Source organism: Garra rufa, chromosome 3, assembly GCF_049309525.1.
Source record: "Garra rufa chromosome 3, GarRuf1.0, whole genome shotgun sequence".
In the NCBI taxonomy this organism is placed as follows: Eukaryota; Metazoa; Chordata; class Actinopteri; order Cypriniformes; family Cyprinidae; genus Garra; species Garra rufa.
This window is the reverse complement of record NC_133363.1, coordinates 18,049,315-18,076,541: the sequence shown is the minus strand read 5'-3', so window position 1 is coordinate 18,076,541 and position 27,227 is coordinate 18,049,315. Positions and strand designations below refer to the sequence as shown.

Genomic DNA, 27,227 nt, shown 5'->3' with positions numbered 1-27,227 from the left:
AACAGTTTTCTATTTGAATATATTAAAATGTAAATGTAAATTGAAATTGAAATGTAATTTATTCCTGTGATTTCAAGGATGAATTTTTAGCATCATTACACCAGTCACATGATTCTTCAGAAATCATTCTAATATTCTGATCTGCTGCTCAAATGAAACATTTATCATTATTAATATAAATAATAATATGAAAACAGCGGTGTAGATTTTTTTGTCAGGTTTCTTTGATGAATAGAAAGTTCAGAAAAAAGCATTTATCTGAAATAGAAATCTTTTGTAACATTAAAAATGTCTTTATGGTCACTTTTGATCAATTTAAAGCATCCTTGCTAAATAAAAGTATTAATTTCTATAACTACTTAAAAAAAATTTGTTTTCTATAACAATATATTTTAAAATGTAATTTATCCCTGTGGTTAAAACTATTTTTTAGCATCATTACTCCAGTCTTCAGTGTCCAGTCATGATTCAAAAATCATTCTAATATGCTAATTTGCTGTTTAAGAAATATTTATTATTATTATTAATTATTATTTATTATCATCAATATTTAAAACAGTTGAGTACATTTGTTTTTTAGGATTATTTGATGGATAGAAAGATCCAAAGATCAGCATTTATCTGAAATAAAAAGCTTGTGTAATATTATACACTATACCATTTTTTTTTTTTTTTGAGGAAAGAAATTAGTGGTGGTAAAGAAATGTATAATGTTAAAAAAATATTTTTATTTCAGATAAATGCTGTTCTTCTGAACTTTCTTTTTGTCAATGAAACCTGAAAAAATTCTACTCAGCTGTTTTAAACATAATAATAATAATAATAATAATAATAATAATAATAATAATAATAATAATAATAACAATAATAATAGTAGTAGTAATAATAATAATAATAATAATAATATCACATATATCACGATTTAAAATATATTCATACAGAAAACAGTTATTTTAAATAGTAAAATATTTCAAATTTTTACTATTTTTGCTGTACTTTGGATCAAATAAATGCAGGCTTGGTGAGCAGAAGAGACTTCTATTAAAAACATTAAAAATCTTACTGTTCAAAAACTTTTGATTGGTAGTTAGGTTAGTTTAAAAAATAGTAAATATTGCAGTAAAATATAGTATTTTTTAATATTTATGTTTTTAATGCAGTATTACTTTTACGGTAAAATGCTTTCGAAAACATGTTTCTAGAATGAATCATTCAGAATTCAAGAACAGTCACATTAGTATGGAAGATTATTTCCCTGTGGAAGCCTATCTCTGCCACATAAGAAAAATATCATGTGGGTAAATCAATTATGAGATTAAAAAGTTAAAATAGACATACTAACTCATAATTGTGACATAAAAGTAAACATTACAACATACTAAGTAATAATTCTGAAATTTAACAGTCAAACGTGCATCTCAAATATGACTTTTATATCATAATTTTTACTTTTTAATGTCTTTTTATCTTGGTTTTACTAGGATTTACTATCTCGTAATTTATGTCACAATTATGACTTTTTATGTCATAATTGTGATTTACCAAAGAATGTTTTTTTTTTCTTATATGGTGAAAATGGGTTTCCACACATCAGTCATATAAACCAAGCATCTAAAACGAGCCTGACTTGACCGAGAGACCATTTCAGACCAGCCTAGGCTGTTTTAAGCTATTTTACTCAGCAGGGGTCTGCTGAATACAGTGATCAATGAGTCATAAATTCACTATGCCCGGAGGAAAGCCTGGCGCGTGCTTTCAAGTGCCCGCAAGGCTTCACAGTTCTCACCCTTCCTTCCTTGGTTGTGTTCTGTCTGCTCTTACTAGGACAGTTTAACGAACATATAATGGTTCGTGTGGCTCACGCAAATCGAGAGGGCAGAGCTTAGCTGACTCAATTACATCTATTTCTTCTTGTTTCCTCTCAAGCTGGCGAGTGAATACAGCGAGAGGCGAGACGGAGAACAGCACCGACCGCCACAGGGATGTATACCAAACACAGACAGAAAAACGGACACATTTCATCGACACGATATGTGCTTGTATTGCTATCGCTTTTTCTCTTTAACGGTTTACTGGAAATTGTAGGCGGAAATCCTCGGGAGGAAGGTAAGACACTGCTTTCTTACACAGAACATACTTGGAAAGTTGCTCTCCTTTATCAACCAGTTGCGCGCATCCGTGAAGAAGTTTTCTTGCGGGCAAAACGCATTTAAATATCTTTAGAAAGTGTAGATTTGATGCATAAATACGTTGTTTGCTTAGGTTATTGTGTAAACAAATTCTTCTGAGCAATAATACATCAGTGATTTCTCTTCCATATAAGGATGGCGATGTTGCCCACGTTGACTAAAGCAAGACCACTTTATTCTCAGCTGATTGTTTACATTATTGTTGCTGATACACGCTTCAGGACATAATTAGATGTGATAGCAGCTTTATATTGATCTCAACTGATCTCAAATGTGACATATAGCTAAGCTCGTAGCATAATGATTCTAACATTTACAGCTCGAACGACTGAGGGCTAGAGATCGAGAACTGCTTCTTTTTCACAACCGGCTGCATTTTTAAAGCACAAGAATCGAATGATTCTCATGCCTAAAATTATCATGCTTCCGAAGTTCCGAACTCAAATATTCTGCGAGTATACTGAATACAATTCATCAGCACAGCGCTGATATACTAAAATCCACATCTTGAATCAACAGCGCAGCGCGCCGCCCAGTGTAGTAAGATTCTCTAACGAATGACTCTTATCAGTCGAATCTTTTTGGTGAATCAAAAACAATCAAGCGATACCAGTGTAATCAGATTCCCAAATGAGTGAGTCAGAGTCGGTTCTTTTTAGTGGATCAAGTCTGAACTCCAATGACTGACTTACATAGTCGGTTATTTTCATTTAATAAAAAAAAACATGCATCGTAAATCAAAGCAAATTTAGTGAATAAAAGAAATACATGTCGAACGACAAAAATAGCGTGACGATTCTCGAACGAATGACTCTTATGAACCGATTCTTCTAGTGAATCTAAACCATTTATGAATGATTTGGAGTGGTTATTTAATTTAGAAACTCTTGCAGCAACTACAACATAACAAAGATAGTTAAATCACAGTATACTGAGGCAGTTTACAACAAAGAGCAGTTGGTGATAATAAACATTATTTATTTATTTATTTATTTATTTATTTATTTATTAGTAAATGAATGCATTAAATTTGTTACGACGCTCTTTGATTGTAGTATTTTTATTCATTATATTATTCATTTAATTGTTGAGCTGATATTAAAAAAAGTATTTTCAAGTCATTATGTTTAAACAAACTTTATAAGAGAACCGTATTAAATATATGTCAAATTTTGTATAGCCTATATGTGACCCTGGATCACAAAACCAGTCATAAGGGTAATTTTAATTTAAAAAATGCATATGTCATCTGAAAGCTGAATAAATACGATTTTCATCAATGTATGGTTTGTTAGGATAGAACAATATTTGGAGAGACAACTGTTGGAATATGGAATCTGAGGGTGCAAAAAAATCTAAATATTGAGAAAATCGCCTTTAAAGCTGTCCAGATAAAGTTCTTAGCAATGCATATTACTAATCAAAAATTAATTTGTTATATTTACGGTAGGGACTTTACAAAATATCTTCACAGAACATCTTTACAAACTTTACTTAATATTCTAGAGGTTTATGGCATTAAATAAAAATCATTTTGACCCATACAATGTATTCTTGTCTATTGCTACAAATATACCTTTGCTACTTAAGACTACTTAAGGTTTTGTGGTCCAGGGTCACATATGTTCTTTTCCTTCAACTATTTCTTGTTCAAAAGTGCTTTAACCCCTTAGTGTTCCTGTCAAATTTAATTCAATGCAAAACATTCCGCGGGTGGAACTTTGGAACGCTAAGAGGTTAGTAAGTAAATGACCAGGGTTGTTTAGGGGACCGCGACCAGAATTCCTATATAAAAGCGACACATTTCAAACATGGATTTGATTTTTAGACATAAGGCATTCTTTCAGTTGTGTAAAGCAATGATGTGATGTCAGTCTTAATGCCAGGACTTCATTAAAACCAAACTGTTATTGATGCTGCAGATCCATTACTGCCAATATTATAAACCACAGGTTACTTTACTCAGCATTATTAACACTGAGCAACAAATGTAAAAGAAAAAGGAAGACCACTGACCATTTTTTCCATCAGAATATTTCATCACAGGCATCACTATTCTGTCATTTAAACACTGTGTGTTTTCAAGAAACTCAAACAGGCTGTTGGTCTCAGGATATCAGGTTCACTACTGTTCCAACAGAAACTACACAAGCTCTCCGCGTGTTCTGCGTGTTTGGAGAAGTTGCTACATCTCTCTGAGATTTGACCGGGGACTCTGGGACCTGCACTGAGCTTCGGTCTCCATATTGCGTGACAGACCTTTAATGCATTTATAACAAGGCTAGTGATATTATCTACGACAAGCAAGAGCTATTAGCGAGAGCAAATATTCTGCTGAGCTGAGAAGTTGATGTTAAAATATACTTATGGCTTGTTTATCCTACATGTGGATTTTAAATGATGCACAAAGCAAGCTTATTGTTGTGTCTACTTAAACTGGTAGAAATCTTGTGACATAATAATAAAAAAAGGAAATTTGGTGCTTGCTTCATTTGCATATGTAATGAGGAAAAGACCAACAGCAATTTTGAATGCAAATAAATCCAAGATATGAGAATGCAGTCTATTCAGTGTTCAATAGAGAACATTTTAAATACTAATTCTAATGCTGGGAATATTAGGACAAAAGAGGCTAAACAAAAAACTTTTTTACACACGATTATTACACACAGCTTCCTAAGTTAAATATTTTTTGTAATGACTGTTGTCTGTGATAACTGACCGCTCATCTGGACAATCGATTTCCTACGTAATAGTGTCTATTGTACCTCTGCAGTCTCCTTTTCTCTCTCTCTCTTTCTCCTTTTATACAATGCAAGTTGTTAATTGATGCCATCTTTCATCTCAAAACAGATATCGACCATAGTAAAGCTGGCCTTGGAGGACTTCAGGATTACTTTTATGCTGAACATAAAACTTTATTCATTTGTTTGGGTGCAATCTCCGGTTTGTTCAGTTTGTTCACAAAATGTGCTTTTCCTTGCCTGTCAATCAGATACACATGCTGTGTCAAATATTTATTACAAACATTGACCAGTCTAGCATTCACAGATGAATGGATTTACTTTCAATTTCTTGCAGCTATTAAAAAGAAAAAACTATAATGTTTATGTTATAGTCATTTTCATAAATAATTGCAAAAACTGGCAAATAAGTCAAAAGACTCAAATTTGATTTAAAACTTCAAAAATATTTTTCACAGTGTTGTTGGAAAAGGGTTCTGTACTTTGGGCAGTCCATGCTGAATTAATTGCAGAAAATTGTAGAGAAACAGAATATAAAGAGAAATATCAATAGTGTAGCAATTAAATAATAAATAGTCTGTAAACAGTCCTATTGTGTGTTTTTGACTAAAGACCAGTTTGTGTTTTCTCTGTACTCTACTATTTGTTGCAGAATGATTTGAAAAACTAAAAAAGACAAATGCTGCAAGATAATAATGCTCACATCAGAATTAAGTACAAACCACGCTACAGTATAAAATTTGAAAGAACTTCTCTTCGAGGAAGGCACGGGTTCGTGCATTGTAGACTTATTTGAAATATGCACATAATAGCACAGGAGGTATAAATAAGGCAGGCTTTTTGCAGTGGTCTACTCAGAGCGCTTTGTGCTTGCCACAGCTGCATGGGTTAGTTATATTGCCATTATTCATTTATACGCCTTATGTTTATGCGATGAGAAGAAAGATGGATGACTTTGGGTTTCATCAGTATGTCTAAAAAGCCCCTTGTTCCTGGAATGTTCCATTAGTCCCTGGACTACAGTTTTTCTATCAAGATAATGACTTTCATAAATTGGCTCACACAATAGATAATGGTTGTTTTTCCTTGTGAAAGCGACTTTTGTGGCATGGAATCTTATTATAACGCCATCTTTTCTCAAGCTGTAGTCCCACTGTACGTCGTTATAAATCCTCTCTGTATTTTAAAATGCAGCATAAATTTCAAATTCTGTATATTCTTGTAAAAATTGTCTTGAATATGCAGTACACTCGTAGTGTGCTTACTATAATATACTTAAAAGTAAATTTAAAAAACTGAACTTTCAGAAAATATAATATTAATGAAATAAAAGGCCTCTTATGTGTAGTTAAATTACAGTTTCATGACTGTTTAACACACTTAAGTAACCTAACTTTGACATGCATTGTAAATCTTTGTTTTAATTTTTTTCTTTTAATTTGTCTAAATTTTTAGTTTTTTTTTTTTTCAAATGTAACCATGATTACAAATGTGTAATTACAAAATAATACATGACATATACCATTTTACCATAAGTGTAGTAAATAAAAGATGTAAGTAAGTGCTATTTTAGTTGGTCAAACTAACTGCATGTAATATACAGTTGAAGTCAAAAGTTTACATAAACCAGAATCTGTAAAATGTTAATTATTTTACCAAAATAAGAGGGATCGTACAAAATGCATGTTATTTTTTATTTAGTACTGACCTGAATAAGAAATTTCACATAAAATATGTTTACATATAGTCCACAAAAGAAAATAATAGTTGAATTTATAAAAAATTACCCCGTTCAAAAGTTTACATACACTTGATTCTTAAAACTGTGTTGTTACCTGAATGAGCCACAGCTGCGTTTTTTTTTTAGTGATAGTTATTCATATTCATGAGTCTCTTGTTTGTCCTGAACAGTTAAACTGCCCGTTGTTCTTCTGAAATCCTTCAGGTCCCACAAATTCTTTGGTTTTTCAGCATTTTTGTGTATTTGAACCCTTTCCAACAACTTTCTCTAATAGTTGCATATGAGTCCCTCAGTTGTCCTCTGTGTGAAAAGATGGATCTCAAAATCATACAGTCATTGTTGGAAAGGGTTCAAATACACAGAAATGCTGGAAAACCAAAGAATTTGTGGGACCTGAAGAATTTTTCTGAAGAACAGCGGGCAGATTAGTTGTTTAGGCCAAACAAGGGACTCATGAACAACTATCACTAAACCAACAACTGTGATCATTCACATAACAACACAGTATTAAGAATCAAGTGTATGTAAACTTTTGAATGAGATTATTTTTATAAATTCAAATATTTTCTGTTGTGGACTATATGTTTTATGTGAAATATCTTAAAAAATAAAAAATAAAATGCATTTTTTATGATCCCTCTTATTTTGGTAAAATAATTAACATTTAGCAGATTCTGTAAGGTGTATGTAAACATTTGACTATAATGCATTTTCATTAAATTGTAAATAACATGCACTGTTAACATGCAACTTAGTGTCTGAAAACATTCAATCTCAACCCGATTTCATGACAAAAACGTACCTGTGGAAACTTTTTCGCAAGATGCAAAATACGTACCAATAAGTACATATCACTGCAGTTTCCAACAGAAATTACCACTACAGGCAGTAAAACAGTGAGCACTTGTAATAGTTTTCATACACAGTTATGATTACAACTATATATGTTTCTCTTTCTGGACATAAAAAGTTTGCCTGGTAACTCAGCTGGCATGGAATTGGACTTTAGGATGTGGAATCCTTGGGTATGAATCCTGTGAAAAACAAGACTCACGATGAAAGAGCTGAAAGATGACAGATTGAAAAACAAGCTAAAACGGCATGCTTGTGATTGCATTTTTACACCACATTCACTTTTGTTCATACTGTCGGATAGGTTTAGGTGTAGTGCAGATGGTGTGTTATTTTAAAACTTCACGAAGCATTAGACTTATAGTCAGAACTGCGGAGACAGAAACTGAACACTCTTTTAATGCCTCTCAGCAGACGTACATGGCACTCTTAAGTTTTATTCATACTTAAATATATTACTTTTAAAGTATATTATTTCTAATTAACTACCATTTTTACAAGTATGCCGAATTGCACTTCTTTTACAAGAGTCCAAACATTGTTAGCATTTCAAATAGTATTCATGCTTTGTGTGTCCATTGCGCATCAACTAGAGCAGCATAAACTTCTTTGATAAAGACCAAAGAACATAAATCAGTGTATCTCAGAACAGTTTGAAGTGTGAGGAGACTTTAGTGCACTCCTACACAAGCAACACTTATGGCATTTGAACAAAAAAAAAAAAAAATATTGAAGGCTGTATGAGTCAGATTGCATTATAAATTGACATTCTCATGTGCTATATAATGAGCGAGAGAGACGGAGTGTGTGTTAGAGAGAGAGAGAAAGAGATACAGAGAGACAAAGATAATCAGAGAGTGGATCAGAGAGACAAAAAGCTGCAGACAGAAATGGGGAGTGTGGCGGAGCTGTTAGTTGGAAGGTAAGGGAGGAGTTTGCCTGTGTTGTTTAGAGCTGTCACTGAAGACGCCCGGTCCCTGCAGCGCTTTGTGATTGCATTTGGTTTAAAACGGCACCCTGGAAACAGTGATAGAAACAGTTCCATTCAAACCGCTCTATCTCTCTTTCTTTCTGTCTTCTCTCTCACATGCACCAGGCACAATTCAGAGAAGAGATCCCCCACACAGAAGCAACATTCAGTCTTGTGCCAGCTTATCTCACGCACACACACACACACACACACACGCGCACAATCATAGTCCGTCATCTGCAGCATGCAGCATCTTTTAGAGTGTTTTGGACTTACTAAATTGCAGATGCTTCCTGTCAATCTGATACTGACATGTTTTTTTTTCTTCCCCTGTCTCTCAGCAATGGTCTATGGATTGGTCAATCACACAGATGATGTGTAGAATTCCTCACATAGTCAGACAGCTGTTGTGATAGACTGATATATTGGCTAGGCCAGTAAATTGCTTTATTTTAGACTATTTTAAACAAAGTTTTTTAGTTTCATACTAGATTTTACACAGTTTTACCTTTTTTCGTACGCCCAATTTCTCAAATGCCTGTATCGTGGGATACAGACACCATTTAATGGTTAAATAATCTTCCCTTGTGCGCATCCTTGCCAATAAACAATTTTGACAATTTATTGCAATTAAAGTTGAAGTGCATAATTTATAACAGTATCATTTCTGAAGTCACCGAAAAGAACAGATAGTCACGTTCCAAACGCACGTCGTTAGTTGCGCTAATGTTTCTATGTAAAGCTAGATTTTTTTTGCACCACATTACCACAGTGTTTGCACTTTTCTGAGAAGTCAACTTACACATGACAGATTATAAAACATTAAGCTGGGATAGGAAACTATTGTAACATAAAATTTCAGCAAATAATGTATTATGCACAATACATTCCCTAAAATAAAAATACTAAAATTTATGAACAATACATTTATTTTATGGTAAGTATACTGCAAATACATTTACATATTACAGTTGAAGTCAAAAGTTTACACACCCCTTTCAGAATCTGCAAACCAAAATAAGAGGAATCATACAAAATGCATATTATTATTTATTTAGTACTGACCTGAATAAGATAACTTCACATAAAAAAAATTACTTATAGTCCACAAGAGAAAATAATAGTTTTAATAATTTTAATATAATTTTATAATAATTTATAAAAATGTCCCTGTTTAAAAGTTTACATCCCCTTGATTCTTAATACAGTGTTCTTACCTAAATGATCCACAGTTGTGTTTTAAATAGTTGTAATAGTTGTTAATGAGTCCCTTGTTTGTCCTGAACAGTTAAACCACCTGCTGTTCTTCAGAAAAATCCTTCAGGTCCCTCAGCAGGCAGTTTAACTGTTCAGGACAAACAAGGGACTCATGAACAACTATCACTAAACAAAAAAACAAAGCTATGGATCATTCAGGTAACAACACAGTATTAAGAATCAAGGGGTTGTAAACATTTGAACAAGCTCATGTCATTTTTATAAATTCAGCTATTACTATTATTTTCTTTTATGTAAAATATCTTATTCAGGTCAGTACTAAAAAAACAATAACATGCATTTTGTATGATCCCTCTTATTTTGGTAAAATAATTAACATTTTGCAGATTCTGAAAGGGGGATGTAAACTTTTGACCTCAACTGTATGTACTTAATAAAAATACCCTGCAGTTGTACTTTTAGCATATTAACTGTATGCTTAAAGTCTGCTTAATTGAAACAACCAATTTTGCTCTTAATGCACTTTAATTGTGCTAAAGTAGTGCTGAAGTCCAACTAAAGATATACTGAAGTATTTGATTGTTAAAGTGGAACTATTGCAAGTATACTTTAATATTTTGCATTTAAAGACAGATATTATTTAAAGATCATACAGTCCTCATCAGTAGTGATATTAAAACATATTTAGGCTTGATATTAAGAAATGTACATTGTGCACAAGTAGTACTCCAAATAAATTTTAATTACAATTTTTATATCACAAGCGATATGTCAGTAAATATGTTAAGCGACTTAAACTACACTTAGTATAAAATAAATGCATTGCACTTTACTTCATTTAAGCAATTTTGTGTTTCATTTTCAGTTATTAAATTGCATTAGGTCGGCTATATATCAGCATACCGTCCATTTGGCCACTCAAATCAGTCGTAAATTTTTAAATACCCCTTTCATCTCTCTTCCCTTCTATCTCTCTCAGTACTGACAGGAAATCATAATCATCTCATCTGTTTTTCTCTCTATTTGTATTCTGTCCTCACTCGGTGATCGATACGTAATCCTAACAGCAATGTTGCTTTATAGATCTTATGTGCTTTTTTACATCTGTGCTGGATATCTGGATCTCATTAGGCCTCATACTGTATGGGTGTAACCTGGTTTTGTAACATCTGGTGCAATATTTCATTTGTGACATTTGAAAGCTGACATCCGGTCAGATCTGTCAGTTATACTCAACCTATCCCATCCTCAGGTCTGACCTCAATATTGTTCAGGAAATCAAAGATTTTACACACATTCCTGTGTGGAGGTGTTAAAATGGGAGGAAATCACAAATGTTAAATGTTGCTTTCTTTGTAAGGTGTACATAAATAAGAGAAAATGTAAGTTAATTTTTGAAGTAATTTATAATTTTTTCTTTGTATTAATGAGACTCCAAAGGAAAGCAAGACAGGAAAGTGAACAGATAGCAAAAAGAGGAAGAATGCTAATCCTCTTGTCCTTCAGACTTCTACTTTTCTCCTGAGGTCTGTTCCTAAAACGCCTGGTAAGAGAGGAAGTGGAAAAAGTAAGGCTCTTTGGGACCCCCATGGCAGTTGAGTGACTTGACAGGCAGATAATTGTCAACCAGAGGAAGGTCAATTTCGCTGTGTTTGAAGAGCAAGTGCCCTCAAGCCAGCTCTGGCCTTCTTAGATCATTCTTTGGGAACAATGTCTTAGGCTGGCTTGCAGCTAATGCCTTCTCTAAACCTATTAGTTTTGGAAAATGGTTTTCTCTAGAGGGCCATAGTCTGCGTTGATGGATTCTCTGGATTTATGTTGTGCAGGCGACAGGCTGATTATTTTACGTCCCCAGAACTCAAACTTGGCCTTTGATGATGTTTATTGAGAACTGCGGTTACGACCAAAATAGACTTTGCGAAACATTGCATTGTGATTGACAAGCCGCAGTGAAATCGTGCTGATTTTAGGCGAGTCAGATATTTTAGCATTAGAAGAGATGAGACCATTACAATTTGGAAATAGAAAAGCAAATTGGAAAAAGGATGGTCTTGTGAGGAGCGTGCCGACACTCTACCTTCCCGATCAATTCTATTGCTTCCTTTTACCGCGTGTCATATTTTATAAACTCCAGTCATAAATGGATATGGCGAGGTCAGTAATGATCTTATTTTTCCACATTTGTGTGCATGACAGCTCTGTGTGGGACCCCAAATGTCTAGGATCAAGCTGAGAGGGAATGCTTATTTGTTTCTTTTTTGTAAAGAAAAGTGCTATCGTTGAGGAAAAGAGAAGGAGGTAAGAGAAAAATCCAACTCTCATTACCTCTCTCCTCCTGTCTCCTCTTTATCGGAGAAAATGAATAGCCAGTTTTGCTGTGCTGATAATCAACTTGTAAAAGCTTGTAATTTTAGTGTCTAATTTTGGATCCGTCGAGAGGTTTAAATCAAGTGCATGAAAGCTGAGACGTAGAAAATGATTTATGAGGATGATTATTCCTCTTAATCATGAGTGATTGAGGGAGATTAATAGTCTGACCTATTGCCCACTTTCAGCTGCCTCTCTAGAGTTGATTAACTTAATACCAGGCCTAGATCGCCAAACTGTATTGTACTCTCATAAGTAACACATCCATGTTCAACTTTCATAAGGTTTCAGGCTTAATGAAAGCACAAACATAGTTAGTAGTCTGGGGCGCCTGCAGGATTTCATCTCGGGGTACACGCTGAAACAGACCATGCCCCTAATTCAATTCAAGTCTCAGATCATTTGGCTTTTTTGTTGTGATACAAAACAAGGTCAGGAAAAGTGTCCTATGATATAACCACTCAAAACTTTATCGAAATGAATTATTCAAGTTTGTTAAACTTCCGTTCAAATGTTTAGGATCAGTAATCATTTTATTGTTTTTAAAAGAAGTCTCTTATGTTTTCCAAGGCTTCTTTTTTGTGAATTATTATCAAAGCAAGTTCAAATGCTAATTTATTCCTGCTAAATGTTTACCACAGTAATATAACCCCCCAGAAGCATGGAAGCCTATTTCCATCACTGAATAAAAAATAAAAAAATGTTATTGCGACTATGTATCTCACAATTCTGACTTTATCCTCAGATTTGCTTCATACAAACTCGCAATTCTGACATTTCTCTCAAAATTGTGTTATATAAACTCGCAATTCCAAGTTATAAAGTTAGAATTGTGAGATTTTTTTTTTTAAATTGTGTGATATAAACTCAGAATTATTAGAAATAAAGTCAGAATTGTGAGGATTTTTTTTGCAAATGCAAGTTTGTGTCTCGCAATTCTAACTTTTTTCTTACAATTGCGAGTTTATATCTCGCAATTCTGATTTTTTTCTCAGGATTTTGAGATATCAACTCCCAATTGTGACTTATAAAGCCCAAATTTGAGAATTCTGAGAAGAAAAGTCATAGTTGCGAGAAATAAACTCAGAAATAAAGTCAGAATTGTGAGTTTATGTCTCAGAATTGCAAGTTTATGTCTCAGAAATGCAAGTTTATGTATCGCAATTCTGACTTTATAACTCACAATTGTGAGTTTATATCAAGCGATTCTGAGAAAAAAAGTCAGAATTGCGAGGTAAAAACTTTTTTCTCACAAATGCAAGTTTGTGTCTCGCAATTCTAACTTTTTTCTCACAATTGCGAGTTTGTATCTCGCAATTCAGAATTTTTTCTCAGAATATTGAGATATAAACTCCCAATTGTGATGTATAAAGTCCAAATTTGTTCTCAGAATTGCAAGTTTATGTCTCACAATTCTGACTTAATAACTCGTAATTGCGTGTTATAAAGTCAGAATTGTGAGATATAAACACAATTCTGAGAACATATCAGTCTTTTTCCCCTCAGTCAGAATTGTGATTTTGTGTCTCAGAATTGCGAGTTTATGTCTCAGAAATGCAAGTTTATGTATCGCATTTCTGACTTTATAACTTACAATTGTGAGTTTATATCACACGATTTTTGAGAAAAAAAAATGCAAGTTTGTGTCTCACAATTCTAACTTTTTTCTCACAATTGCAAGTTTATATCTCGCAATTCCGAATTTTTTCTCAGAATATTGAGATATAAACTCGCAATTCTGACTTTGTAACTCACAATTGCGAGTTTATATCACACAATTCTGAGAAAAAAAGTCACAATTGCAAGATATAACCTCGCAATTTTAAGGAAAAATATGTCAGAATTTGTCAGTATATTTCTTAATTCTGACTTTTTTCTTAGAATTGCAAGTTTATTTCATAGAATTGTGAAGTTAATTCTGACTTTAAACTCACAATTGTGAGTTTGTATCACAAAATTCTGACTTAATTTCTCAGAATTGTGATTTTATGTCTCACAATTATGCCTTTATAACTCACAACTGCAAGTTTATACCTCACAGAAAAAAGTCAGAGTTGTGTGATGTAAACATGCAAGTGCGAGGAAAAAAATCAGGATTGTGAGATTAAAAGTCCTTAAAATTACCTTTTTTATCTTTTATTCAGTTGCGGAAACAGGCTTCCATTCAGAAGTGATGCTAATATGCTGGTGTGGTGTTCAAGAAACATTTCTTATGTGAAAGTTGTGCTATTTAATATTTTTGTGGAAACTGCATACAGATTTTATTCAGGATTTTTGACAGGTAGAAATTCAAATGAACAGCTTTTATTAGACATGGACGTCATTATGAATGACTTTAAAAAAAAAGTACTGTAAACAAAAAACGTTGAACAGTAGTGTAATTTTTAAACTTTGATAGTAATGATCACATGTAGGCTCACATGTATTCAAGATTTAAGGAAAATGTTGTTCCTTGTACATTTTTCTTGATGGTTATACCACATGACTTTTCGAGTCATTGTTTATGGCAAGCTGAAATCAAGATTAATATTTCTAAGAACGTATCACATGCATTTTAAACTGTTTGGAAAAGATTTGTCCTTTTCTTTGTCATGGACACTCTGATATGTCTTTGACCCTAAAAGTGAGGCTTAAATGTCAGTAAACATTTATTCCCTTCCATCATCTCAGTGTATCTCTTTCTTTTCAGTGGAAGACAGAGGACAGAGAGTGACAGCACACTGGATCTCTCACAGAACTGCACAGCAAGAGAGTGAAACAGCATTTAAGGTAACGATAATAAAAAAAAAAATGAAATATTCAGCACATACATATTTTTATATAACATTAAATATTCATCAGTTTTATTTATGCGAACTGTCAGGACACTCCACACTAGGGTGACGTTTAGTTCGATGGTGTACTAAAAACATGCTGTTGTGGTTTCAGCAGCAAGTTTCCAAACAATGTGGTATGTTGTGCAATAATTGATGTTTGTGGAATTCAGCATTGTGGCAAAGGTTTTTCGTGAACTGTAATCTGACGGACAACATAGTGATTTTTTTCTTCATGAAGATGGTCAAGCCAGTGTCTTACAAGCCATTCCATCGGGTACTTAGAAGGATGTAGTTGTTGCCTCTTGCAGCTGGCGGTGGCAGCGTGACTGCCAGAAAGCAGCTCCTGATAAGCACCCTAGGGTTCTGGTTCTTGTTATCTGAGTTACGAAAGCTTGTAGAGAAACTCTGCTGGTGTGTATTTTAGACTCTTCCATTATGAGGAAGGCCTGGAATCCAGACAGACCCTTGTGTTTGGTCGCTGCAGGTGTTCTAACATTCAGAGTTTCTAACAAGCAACTAAAAAGGTTTCCCTTCATGTTCTCTTGGAAGAGCTTGATGATTCTGTGCAGTCTAGGCGACCGCCTGCCTTCTGAAGCGTCTAAAAGAGGCTCCTCTTTTGTTTAAATCAATGACAACAATGTAGTGGGGTTTCAGGCAGCTGCTCTAATCATGGCTCCTGGTTCTGTGTCCAGTTGTCGCATGATGAGCATTCAGTGGTGACAGTTCTAGATTGTAGCTTGGAGTCATTTTCTACACGTCTATTTACCCATCTATTCTATTTATCCATCTGGATGGTTTTTAAAGTGCCCCTATTATGCCTTTTCAATTATGATATTTCATGTAGTGTGTCATGTAGCTGTATGTGAACATAAACTATCTGCAAAGTTGTGACGCCGACAGTGCACGATAAATGAAGTTTTTGTCTGTCAAAAAAAAGAGTCGGCTCACATTCGCCTAAACGAGTCGTCAGCAATTCGAATCTTTTTCTGTTACGGCCACACGGCACGAACTACACATTTGCATAATGTCCGCCCACGTTCTATGTCGCGAACAACTTGCCCGCCCACAAACAGTACAATTTTCACGTGGATTACATCATGTCACGAAGACGCTGTATCCTGCGCTGTGAGAGTAAATTTGTTTTATATGCCCTTCCGAAAGATGAATCTACAAAGAATGAGTGGTTAACATTCATTTTTTCAACAACACCTCAGCAGTACAATTCCAATCTTGTGTTGTGTTCGCGTCATTTTACTGATGACTGCTTTTCCAATCTTGGGGAGTAACGTTACAACGTGGGATTCACCAAACGCTTGAAAAAAAAATGGATCAGTGCCCAGTTTATTTGGACCGGCTTGCTCCTCTGAACTTCTACCTGTAAGTATGATTAATAATTGATGATTGTATTTTCTAGCGATCGTTCAAAATACGTCTTTGTGTACGTTATGTTGTGTAACAACCCCGCCCATGTCTTGGTAACCGGCTAACTTGCGTTTCTGTAGTTCTGTTGTTCAGCTGTGAGTGCAATGTGGTCTAAAAATTGTGATTGATGCAGCTTGACTGTCTGTCTGCCTTATTAGTTTAAGTAATGATAATGATAAACAATGGCTTAACGCAGTGTTATGCATTATACAATGTTGAAGTTCACAACGTAGAGGTGTGCCCGGTTCGCTTACAAAAGCAAATTGCAAGCACTTTCCACAGTTAACATATGACACTTACCACTGAGAAACGTCCTACTCCAGTCGTGCTTGCAAAACAGTTTCTTGTCGATGTGCCACTTCAACCGTTTCATCGTCAGACTCCGGCTCAAATTGATAGGGTAAAATCAAGGCCATCTTTTCTATGTATTGACAGGTCTCCACAGCTGTCATTCAGTTATGGCAATGGGCGTTTCGTTTTGTGCTGTAGCGGTAGACCAATCATGAAGGACTGCACCATCTGACCAATCACAGCAGTGAGGGCTCACGGAAAGGAGGGGTTTAGAGAGACTGATTCTTCGAACTGCTTCACACGAGTCGTTTACAAATCATTTAGAAACGGGGTAAAAGTAAATCTATTTTTGGAGAAAACTTAAGTGTTTTTTGAACTTGCATACATGTAAACCTGTTTTAAGAGACTCATAAAACAATATTAGCTACCTTTAAAATGGCATAATAGGGGCACTTTAAAAACCATATGAATATTATATACCATATATATCAGCCACCCACTCTCCAGTTGTCTATATTAGCCACTGAAAACCTCATATAAATATTGCAGAGCATATAAATAATCTATAAAGTTCACTAGTGAAATTTGACCTGAACAGAAGAATCAATTCCCATTGGCTGATTTAAAGTCCCAGCTCCCTCTGCTAAATTTTTTTCTCCTAATAGATCTTCCCTACCCTTGAATAGTGCAGCTGCAATCCACAGCCAGACACATGTGAGTGCGCACACATCCTTGTGCACTTCTCTGGAGCATCCACTCAGTCTGATTTCTCTGTTATATTGACATCTGTGCTCCGTCTGCCCTTCGGATGCATCTAACCTTCTTGGCTTGTTGTGAAATCCTGAGACAGACTGAAAATGTCAAGCTAAATGCCCCAACACAGGTCCAGTTGAACCGACATGAGAACAATGATTAACATACAAGTAATAAACATTAAAGGGTTAGTTTACCCAAAAATGAAAATTCCGCACACACATGCATTGTGGTACTCTTGCAAATGCCTGTCCACAAACTGATGCTGTAGAGGCGAAAATGTGGAATAAAGTCATTATTTTTGTTCTCTTTATTCTTGTAGCTTCATTTTCATCAGTCTCAACTTAAAAACTTAAGTTTAGCAGCTGCCTTAAGATTTTAAGTTAAATCAACTTAAGTCATTTAAACTCACAAGTTATATCAACTCATTTTTATTGTAAAAACTCAAAAACTTAAGGCAGCTGCTGAACTTAGGTTTTTTAGTTAAATCTGGTGAAAATGTTTACAGTGTATCGGAGGGTCAGATAATTCTCGGATTATATCAAAAAATTGTCTTCGAAGATGGATGAAGGTCTTACGGGTTTGGAACGACACGAGGGTGAGTAATTAACGACTGAATTTTTGTTTTTGGGAGAACTAACACTTTAACATGTTTACCTCTATGCATAGAGATCCTGTAATTTTGTTGTGAGAGATATATTTTGCTTATAATATGTTGCGTAATACGAAATTATGAACATCAGGTCCTGTGTGTGTGGCTCACCATGGGAAGTTTGTCAGGCTGTGTTCACATTAATCTGCTCAAAACAGTGTTTTTATTTTAAAACACTTTCCGTCCACACTAGCATTTACGAAAAGTTTGCATCCACACTTAAATGTCAGAAAATGTTGAATTCGCTTTATTACGCAAGTGTACAGCCCCAAAAAAGCTCACTGAGGTGATACAGATGGATCAGACTTGATATTTCTTCTGGCAGGATAATTTTATTTAGAAAAATATCTCACCATTCACTTGTTCAGGTCGCAATCACTTCCGATTGTAAGTCTGGTCTAAAACTCAACTGCCCTCAACAGAAAGAAAGACATGAATATCTTGGATGACATTGGGGTGAGTATATTATCAGGACATTTTTATTTTGGAAGTGGAGTAATCCTTTAAGCAAATTATCTGTGTATGATGCAACTAAATTGGACAGACCAAAGTTCATCTGATAAAATGTATGTAAGATTTACAGATTTAAAAATCAATTATCTGAAACCCACAGAAAATTGAGGGAAGCATGTGCTCAGTTTGAACACACATGGCGCTTTTGACTCCAGTATCTGGGAGCCAAACAGATTTTGTCAGCTGTTGTTTTGCCACTGGTGCTGACTATTGATGTGGTAGCAACTTCTTGACATTTAGGTCCAGCCTGTGAATATGTCACCATCTGTAGAGAGGAATAACCAATCACATTGCCATCTTTCATGGATGTGGTAAGATTAGTCATTTCCTTGAACATGAATTACTAAATACAGCGCATCAAAGCGATCGGATGTTCATTTTCTATAAGAGTTGTCGATTTCCTGAAACACTGGCTACAGCGACTGTTACAACTATCAGTGAGAGCGAGGAGATTCCTACTAGAAACCAACAGCTCGTAGGCTCTGCGATCTCAAGCGATTTAATAGCTGTCAGTGTGAACACAGCTTTGTCGATTCACCATCACTGCTGGTGTCTCTCACAGGCTCTCATGTTCACTTAATAGTTGACTTCACAATTCGACAGAAAAACACGTTTGTTTGTGCACTCACTCACAGGCCATGAGAATCTGGACGTTTGATTGAACTTCTGGCTCTTCTGGTGATGATGTAATGAGTCACTGTGCTGTTTGGAGCTCGGCTGAATGCATGTCAGGCGGATGTAATTTTATTCGCTGAAACAAAGACACACACAGACACTCTCCCCTAAGGATCGGGGCAGGGGAACAGGCCGCCTGCCAGAGCGAGTGTATGAAGGAAAAATGTTAGCAACTTATAGCAAAAGAAAATCTCTTTCTGGCTCTTTATGAATGCGAATGAATGGACTCCATAGGACGAAATATTAGGCTTATATGAGGCTAGAAGGTTAATATTGTTTTTCACTTGCGACAAAACAACGAATTAGCCGTGCATTTATATGGAAATATGCTTTAGGAGCTATCCATCTTTACTCTCCTCGCATTCGGAGATCGACACTTCTTGACTGGCAAGAAGGCCGCGAGCGGAAACCCAAACAGTGTAAGTGAGTTGTTCAAAACCTTTCTTTTTTAGTAAACTCTGTGTACAGTCGTGGCCAAAAGTTTTGAGAATGACACAAATATTAGTTTTCACAAAGTTTGCTGCTCAACTGCTTTTAGATCTTTGTTTCAGTTGTTTCTGTGATGTACTGAAATATAATTACAAGCACTTCATACGTTTCAAAGGCTTTTATCGACAATTACATGACATTTATGCAAAGAGTCAGTATTTGCAGTGTTGGCCCTTCTTTTTCAGGACCTCTGCAATTCAACTGGGCATGCTCTCAATCAACTTCTGGGCCAAATCCTGACTGATAGCAACCCATTCTTTTATAATCACTTCTTGGAGTTTGTCAGAATTAGTGGGTTTGTGTTTGTCCACCCGCCTCTTGAGGATTGACCACAAGTTCTCAATGGGATTAAGATCTGGGGAGTTTCCAGGCCATGGACCCAAAATTTCAACGCTTTGGTCCCCGAGCCACTTAGTTATCACTTTTGCCTTATGGCAAGGTGCTCCATCATGCTGGAAAATGCATTGTTCTTCACCAAACTGTTGTTGGATTGTTGAAAGAAGTTGCTGTTGGAGGGTGTTTTGGTACCATTCTTTATTCATGGCTGTGTTTTTGAGCAAAATTGTGAGTGAGCCCACTCCCTTGGATGAGAAGCAACCCCACACATGAATGGTCTCAGGATGCTTTACTGTTGGCATGACACAGGACTGATGGTAGTGCTCACCTTTTCTTCTCCGGACAAGCCTTTTTCCAGATGCCCCAAACAATCGGAAAGAGGCTTCATCGGAGAATATGACTTTGCCCCAGTCTTCAGCAGTCCATTCGCCATACTTTTTGCAGAAGATCAATCTGTCCCTGATGTTTTTTTTTTGGAGAGAAGTGGCTTCTTTGCTGCCCTTCTTGACACCAGGCCATCTTCCAAAAGTCTTGGCCTCACTGTGCGTGCAGATGCACTCACACCTGCCTGCTGCCATTCCTGAGCAAGCTCTGCACTGGTGGCACTCCGATCCCGCAGCTGAATTCTCTTTAGGAGACGATCCTGGCGCTTGCTGGACTTTCTTGGAAGCCCTGAAGCCTTCTTAACAATGCAGTGGAAAGTTTTTTTTCGGGATTAAGTTCATTTTCATGGCAAAGAAGGACTATGCAATTCATCTGATCACTCTTCATAACATTCTGGAGTATATGCAAATTGCTATTATAAAAACTTAAGCAGCAACTTTTCCAATTTCCAATATTTATGTAATTCTCAAAACTTTTGGCCACGACTGTACACAAACAATGTTCTCAATGCTCGAGTTCATGTGTAGAGACCCAGGCGATACTTCGAGCAAAGTTTCATGGTGTGTCGAGCCTTCTTAGTGTTGTAAAAATATCGATTTTGATGCGCTCAAAGTTATGCCCCTAGTACTCCCATTCACCGGCCATTGACCACAAAACGAAATCACGGTCAATCTCAAAAACGGCTCGTTTGTCTTAATTATGCTTTTAGATACAAGTTTGTCTCGTTTACAGTAAAAAAAAAACAGCCCAGGTTGCATTTTGGCAATAGTTATATTTGTGACCCTGGACCACAAAACCAGCCATAAGTAGCACAGGTATATTTGCAGCAATAACTAACAAAACATTGTATGGGTCAAAATTATCGATTTTTCTTTTATGCCAAAAATCATTAAGATATTAAGTAAAGATCATGTTCCATGGGGATATTTTGTAAAATCCCTACCGTAAATATATCAATATATGCATTTTTGATTAGTAATATGCATTGCTAAGAGCTTAATTTGGACAACTTTAAAGGCGATTTTCTTAATATTTAAATTTTTTTGCACCATCAAATTCCAAACAATTGTATCCTAGCCAAATATTGTCCTATCCTAACAAGCCATCAATAGAAAGCTTATTTATTCAATAGATGATGAATAAATCTCAATTTCAAAAAAATTTACCCTTTTGACTATGGTCCAGGGTCACGTTTTGTATCAAATCTAATGAAATTCTGACATTTTAGAGTGACTTCAGTGTCCAAAAGAGTCTTTCAATGTCCAGATATTTAGAACTTTCTGGTATTCTAGTGATTTCTGGTATTCCCAGAGTCAGAGAAGCTGTAAATCTCGTTTTTCTAACTAAGATGTTTAAAATATTTTTCAGGCACTACGCTGAGCTATTTATAATGAGCACACCAACATGAGCCAAGGCTAATGAGTTATGTTTGATATCTGAGATAATTGCAAGGTTTGTTTTGGCTAACACTTAACATTTACCACATTCATGATGAGTGCAATATATATAACTGTTATGGTTTTGAGTCATACAGAAATTATTTCAGAATACAGTAACACTTTAATATAGAGACCAATTCTCACTAACAACTAGTTGCTTATTAGCACGAATAATACTAACATATTGGCGTATTAATACTTATAAAGCACACACATATTCTACATTCCTATTCCTACCCAAAACTATAAGCAGCAAATTAGTTTATTAAGAGAAAATTTGTAGTTATAATGGTTTGTTAATAGCGAGAATTGGACCTTAAAATAAAGTGTGACCCAGAATACTAAGCGTTTTATTCAATTTCTCACAGTTTATCTTTTTTGCTATGTAAGAGAATATTCTCAGGGATCTGCCAGTTATGCTTCAACCATACAGCCCTCAATGACAACAAATTTTCCAGTCCCTCCTGCTGAAAGCAACCCAGAGCATGATGGTGCTACCAGCATGCATGACAGTAGGAATGATGTTCCTGGCTGTTGAGCTGTGTGTGATTTTTGACTAACTTTCCTAGTTTCAAATAGAGAAAAAATATGAAGCATTCTTTAAAATTGTGTGAATCATTAATGTGTGTTGGCAGATTGTGTACACAACCACCCTACAATGATAAAAATCCATGCAGTGGTATTTTATCTTTAAAAGTAATATCCCCTTTTTAAAATCAGGTCATTCTCAACTTCCGACAGAGGCCGCTCCCATGATAGTTGATTGACATGAACACCTTACCTTAGACCCGCCCTCACCGAGCTGAACCGAACAGTCCGACGTCGATCGCCATTGTATTGACTTGGGTGCAGGGGAAGACAAGAATATCTCTAATTAAGCGATTGAGGTGTTCTGTTGTTGGATGTGGTAATGAACATAGCAGTCGTCATTTACTCTCGACACCTGAGCTGCTGAAGACGCAGAGGATTAACGTTACTTTCTTTTTTAAAAGGAAAGCGCCGATCCCGATCTACATATGCATCTACGTTCGTGCGAATCATTCGTGATGCAACTTCAACCACAGCAGAAGTGAATATAAGGGTTTTTCATGCATCTTTGCAAATGGCAAAATGTGCTAGATAGCAAGTTCCGCAGCTAAACGCAGCTAAATGCAGCTAAAGTAAACATTGCGGCTCGTCATCCCATGGCAGAGAGGCAATAGCCAAAAATATGTTGTATAGGTCAAAATTATTAATTATTCATGCCAAAAATCGTAAGGATTTTAAATAAAGATCATGTTCCATTAAGATATTTTCTACTGTAAAAATATCAAAACTTATTTTTTTAATCATTAAATTAATATGCATTGTTAAGAATTTTATTTGGACCAATTTAAAGGTGATTTTCTCAATATTTTGATTATTTTGCACCCTCAGAAACCAGATTTTCAAATAGTTGTATCTTGGCCAAATATTGTCTTATACATCAATGGAAAGCTTATTTATAAATCTAAATTTTAAAAAAATTGACCCTTATGACTGCTTTTGTGGTGCAGGGTTGCATATAAAGCTAAAATATAACTTATGCAACACAGCAGAATGAGAAATAATCAATGTGTTTGAATACCTTCTGAAGCCTCTGAAGTTTATGCCATTTTAACTGTTTAATGTTTCGCGTTGGGGCTTGTTTATACCTGAAAATAAAGCTCTGAATAAAAGGCAAAATATATTGGAATGGACAGAATTTACAGCAAGTATGCTTTTACAGAATGTAACAATCAATGGTAATATGTATACATAACTGTGAGTTTCGTAATAAAAAACCCCATGTCAATATTATTTTTTCCTCCTCCCAGAGAATAAATGGCCCAGAACTTGAAAATGCAATGTGCTTATAGTGTCAGAACTCCTCAGATAGTTCTAGATATCTGATCTGAAAAATAAACCTTATCTCCTTAAAACTGGAAGATGGATGAACAGAGGAAAGAATGAGAGACTAAAGGAGGACTATGAAAAGACTGAGCTTCCCAAAACCATGGCACCTTGCAAATGATGATGAATTCTGCTAATTAATTATTTTCATTTTAATTTCAATTTTGAGACTGGAGGTAAAGAAGTTATGAGTGTTATGCCTAATTTTCAGTGTTTTTCATCCTATGTAGAATAGAATTTAGTAGACATACAACAATTGACAGAGATAATATTTTCAGAGTTCAGTCAAAGAGCAATAGCCAAAAGAATGAGAGTGGAAAGTTACATGGGAGGACGCCTATGAAACAAAAATAAGCACGTTTGACACCAGCAATCCTGCGAGGAATTAGATTTGTTTTCCCCCACCCTACGTTACTCTTTCTTCTCTCCTCTATCTCTCTCTGGCTTTCACTCTCAATCATTCTCTCCTCCCTTTCATTCGCCGCTCCATCACAGTCACTCTCCGTATGGCTCTATCTTTTTTATTCTATCCTTCTAACTCGCTCATCCCCTGTCCTTTCTCAGTTTTTTTCAGTTTTTCCTCTTGTTTCCAGTTTTGCACTGAAAGTGTTGTACTTTTTGACCTCCAGAAGTAAAACCAACATTGAATGGAACTGAATTGAGTCTGAAGTCCCACTAAGTGCAGTAGTTGCTGAATTTGCAGCTCTAGGCTCGTTTGTCTTAGGACGTGGGTCCCCAAGATGAACCTGCCTGGCATTTGGGTCACGCTCGCAAGTAGGTGAATACGTGCTCCTTGTATAAAAAAGAAAAAGAAAAATGTGATTACGAACTTCTATTAACTGGTTTAATAGGATTTTTATGTGAGTATTTGTTTGTGGGTGTATTCTAGTCCGAAGGTAGGTCGATGTGTTAAAGAATTGATAAGCCACATAATAAGACAGTCTGGCACAGTCCTCATACTCCAGCTGAAGTCGCCTTTTGTATGGTTCAGCAATTCCTATATAAAATGATGTAGGGAGTTTAGAAAAGCAGCACTGAATGCTCAGACATCTACACACTGAACATCGGCACACAAAGCAGCATACAAAAACTAGCTTAGACATGGCCATTTTTATTATTTAATAATGTTTCTTCATTCAGTGTTGTTTTGTTGGACAGATGAGTCACTTTTGGTGAGAGGTGGATGTGCGTGAGGACGCCTGGCCAAATATATATCCATTTTAATGATTCTTTTGGAGGACATCAGACTTTTTATTCAAGTAATGGCAGGTTATTATTTTGTGAGTCATGCTTTCATTCCAAAATGGTCTGGACATATGCGTAAAAAGATGGACAGTCAGAGATATTGCAGGTCTTTGTGAGGGGAATGTGAAAAATGTGCGTAATTAAGTCATAGAACGCATTCTGCTTTCTGTGCCAATGTTAAATTTAAGTACGTGTATATGCATCATTGTGTTTGTTTGTGTGTCCTTCCTACTGTGAAACGTCTCATCTGAATTATAAGTCTATGGATGTATTTTCAGTTGGGTCTTTCGTTAGATGCTTCAGTGCCATTATTCTCAATGACATTGAAATGGGTAAAAACTGCTGTAAAGAATTATCTCAGTGTCAGGTATTCTTGAGAAAGATGCTTTTATTATATGTTCAGCATAAAGGCCATTGAACACTAGAAATATAAAGAAGATTGAAGGTCATTTATTTTATAACTAAAGCATAAAGTTTTGAATTCCCAGAAATATTGCTTAGGAATATACAGTCATTCTGTAATTATTCATACCCCTGGCAAATACTGATTTGAAGTTACTTTTATTCAAACAGCAATTATTATTTTTTTGACCGGAAATGACACAGGCTTCTTCCAAAAGATAATAAGATGGGAAAATCCAAAGTTCTATACCATTCCAAAAATTCAAGCGGGTCTAAAGCATCTTAATTACCCTGATTCATTGAGAACAGCTGTTTTAATCAACTCAACAGGTGAAAAACAAGTCATGGACAGTCATGGCTAAGACAAAGGAGCTCACTGAGGACCTGCGGCTGTGCGTTGTGGCTGCTCACAATTCAGGAAAGGGCTATAAGACCATATCTAAATGTTTTGAAGTTCCAGCGGCTACAGTGCCGTATGAAGTATTATTAAAAAATACAAGTCATTCCACACTGTGAAAAATCTCGGAGGACATGGTTGGAAAAGTGACACCTGTGCTGGCCAGGAGGATAGTGAGTGAGGTAAAAAAAGAATTCAAGGATCACCACCAAGGCCATCCTGATGAATCTGGGCTCTGCTGGTGGCAACATCTCAAGGCAGACAGTCCAACAGACACTGCACACCGCTGGGTTCCACAGACACAGAGCAAGGAGGACACCACTTCTCCAGATAAGGCACACAAAAGCCTGCTTGGCTTTTGCAAATGCTCATCTGGACAAAGAAGAAGACTTCTGGTCTTCTGTTTTATGGTCAGATGAAACAAAAATGTAATTGTTTGGCCACAAGGAGGTGGCCTTCATTTGGCATAAGAAAGGAGAAGCCTTCAACCCTAAGAACACCATCCCCACTGTCAAACATAGTGGTGGGAACCAAATGTTTTAGGTATTTCTTTTAGCTGGTGGACCAGGGAAACTGATTACAGTAAATGACACCATGAAAAAGGAGCAATACATCAAAATTCTCAACAACAACATCAGGCAGTCTGCAGAGAAACTTGGCCTTGGGCACCAGTGGACATTTCAGCACGACAATGACCCAAAACACACAGCAAAAGTGGTGAAGAAATGGTTAGCAGACAAAAACATTAGCGTTTTGCAGTGGCCCAGCCAGAGTCCTGACTTAAATCCAATTGAGAATCTGTGGAGGGAGCTAAAGATCAGGGTGATGACAAGGAGACCCTCCAACCTGAAAGAGTTGGAGCTCATCGGTAAAGATGAATGGGCAAAAATACCAGTGGAGACGTGCAAAAAGCTGGTCAGCAATTATAGGAAGCGTTTGTTTGCTGTAATAGCCAAAAAAAGGCTTTTCTATTGATTATTGAGAAATGTAAGATGTTTAAATTTATTGGGCTGATTCAAATAATAAGCATGGCTACAATACACTGTCGCTCAAAAGTTTGGGATCAGTACGATTTTTAAAGTTTTTTTAAAGACGTTTCTTATGCTCATCAAGGCTGCATTTATTTGATCAAAAATACAGACAAAAACTGTAATATTGTGAAATATTATGTAACTGTTTTCTATGTGAATATATTTTAAAATGTAATTTATTCCTGTGATACAAAGCTGAATTTTCAGCATCATTACTGAATTTTTCAGTGTCACATGATCCTTCAGAAATCATTCTAATATGCTGATTTATTATCAATGTTGAAAACAATTGTGCTGCCTAATATTTTGTTGGAACCTGTGTTTTTTAACAAATAAATCCAGGATTCTTTAACAAATAAAAAGTTGAAAAGCATAGTGTTTATTTAAAAT

At 35.6% G+C, this 27,227-nt stretch overlaps 1 protein-coding gene across 1 annotated transcript in view; it reads left to right on the top strand.

Annotated features, from left to right (window-relative positions):
* Nucleotides 1-1,763: 1,763 nt before the first annotated feature.
* Nucleotides 1,764-27,227, top strand: part of adam19a (ADAM metallopeptidase domain 19a) — a 134,352-nt gene continuing 108,888 nt past the window's right edge. The window contains exons 1-2 of the mRNA XM_073836879.1: nucleotides 1,764-2,106; nucleotides 14,771-14,850. Coding sequence (XP_073692980.1) covers nucleotides 1,983-2,106; nucleotides 14,771-14,850 — 204 coding nt within the window. The 5' untranslated portion in view covers nucleotides 1,764-1,982. The remainder of the gene's footprint in view (nucleotides 2,107-14,770; nucleotides 14,851-27,227) is intronic.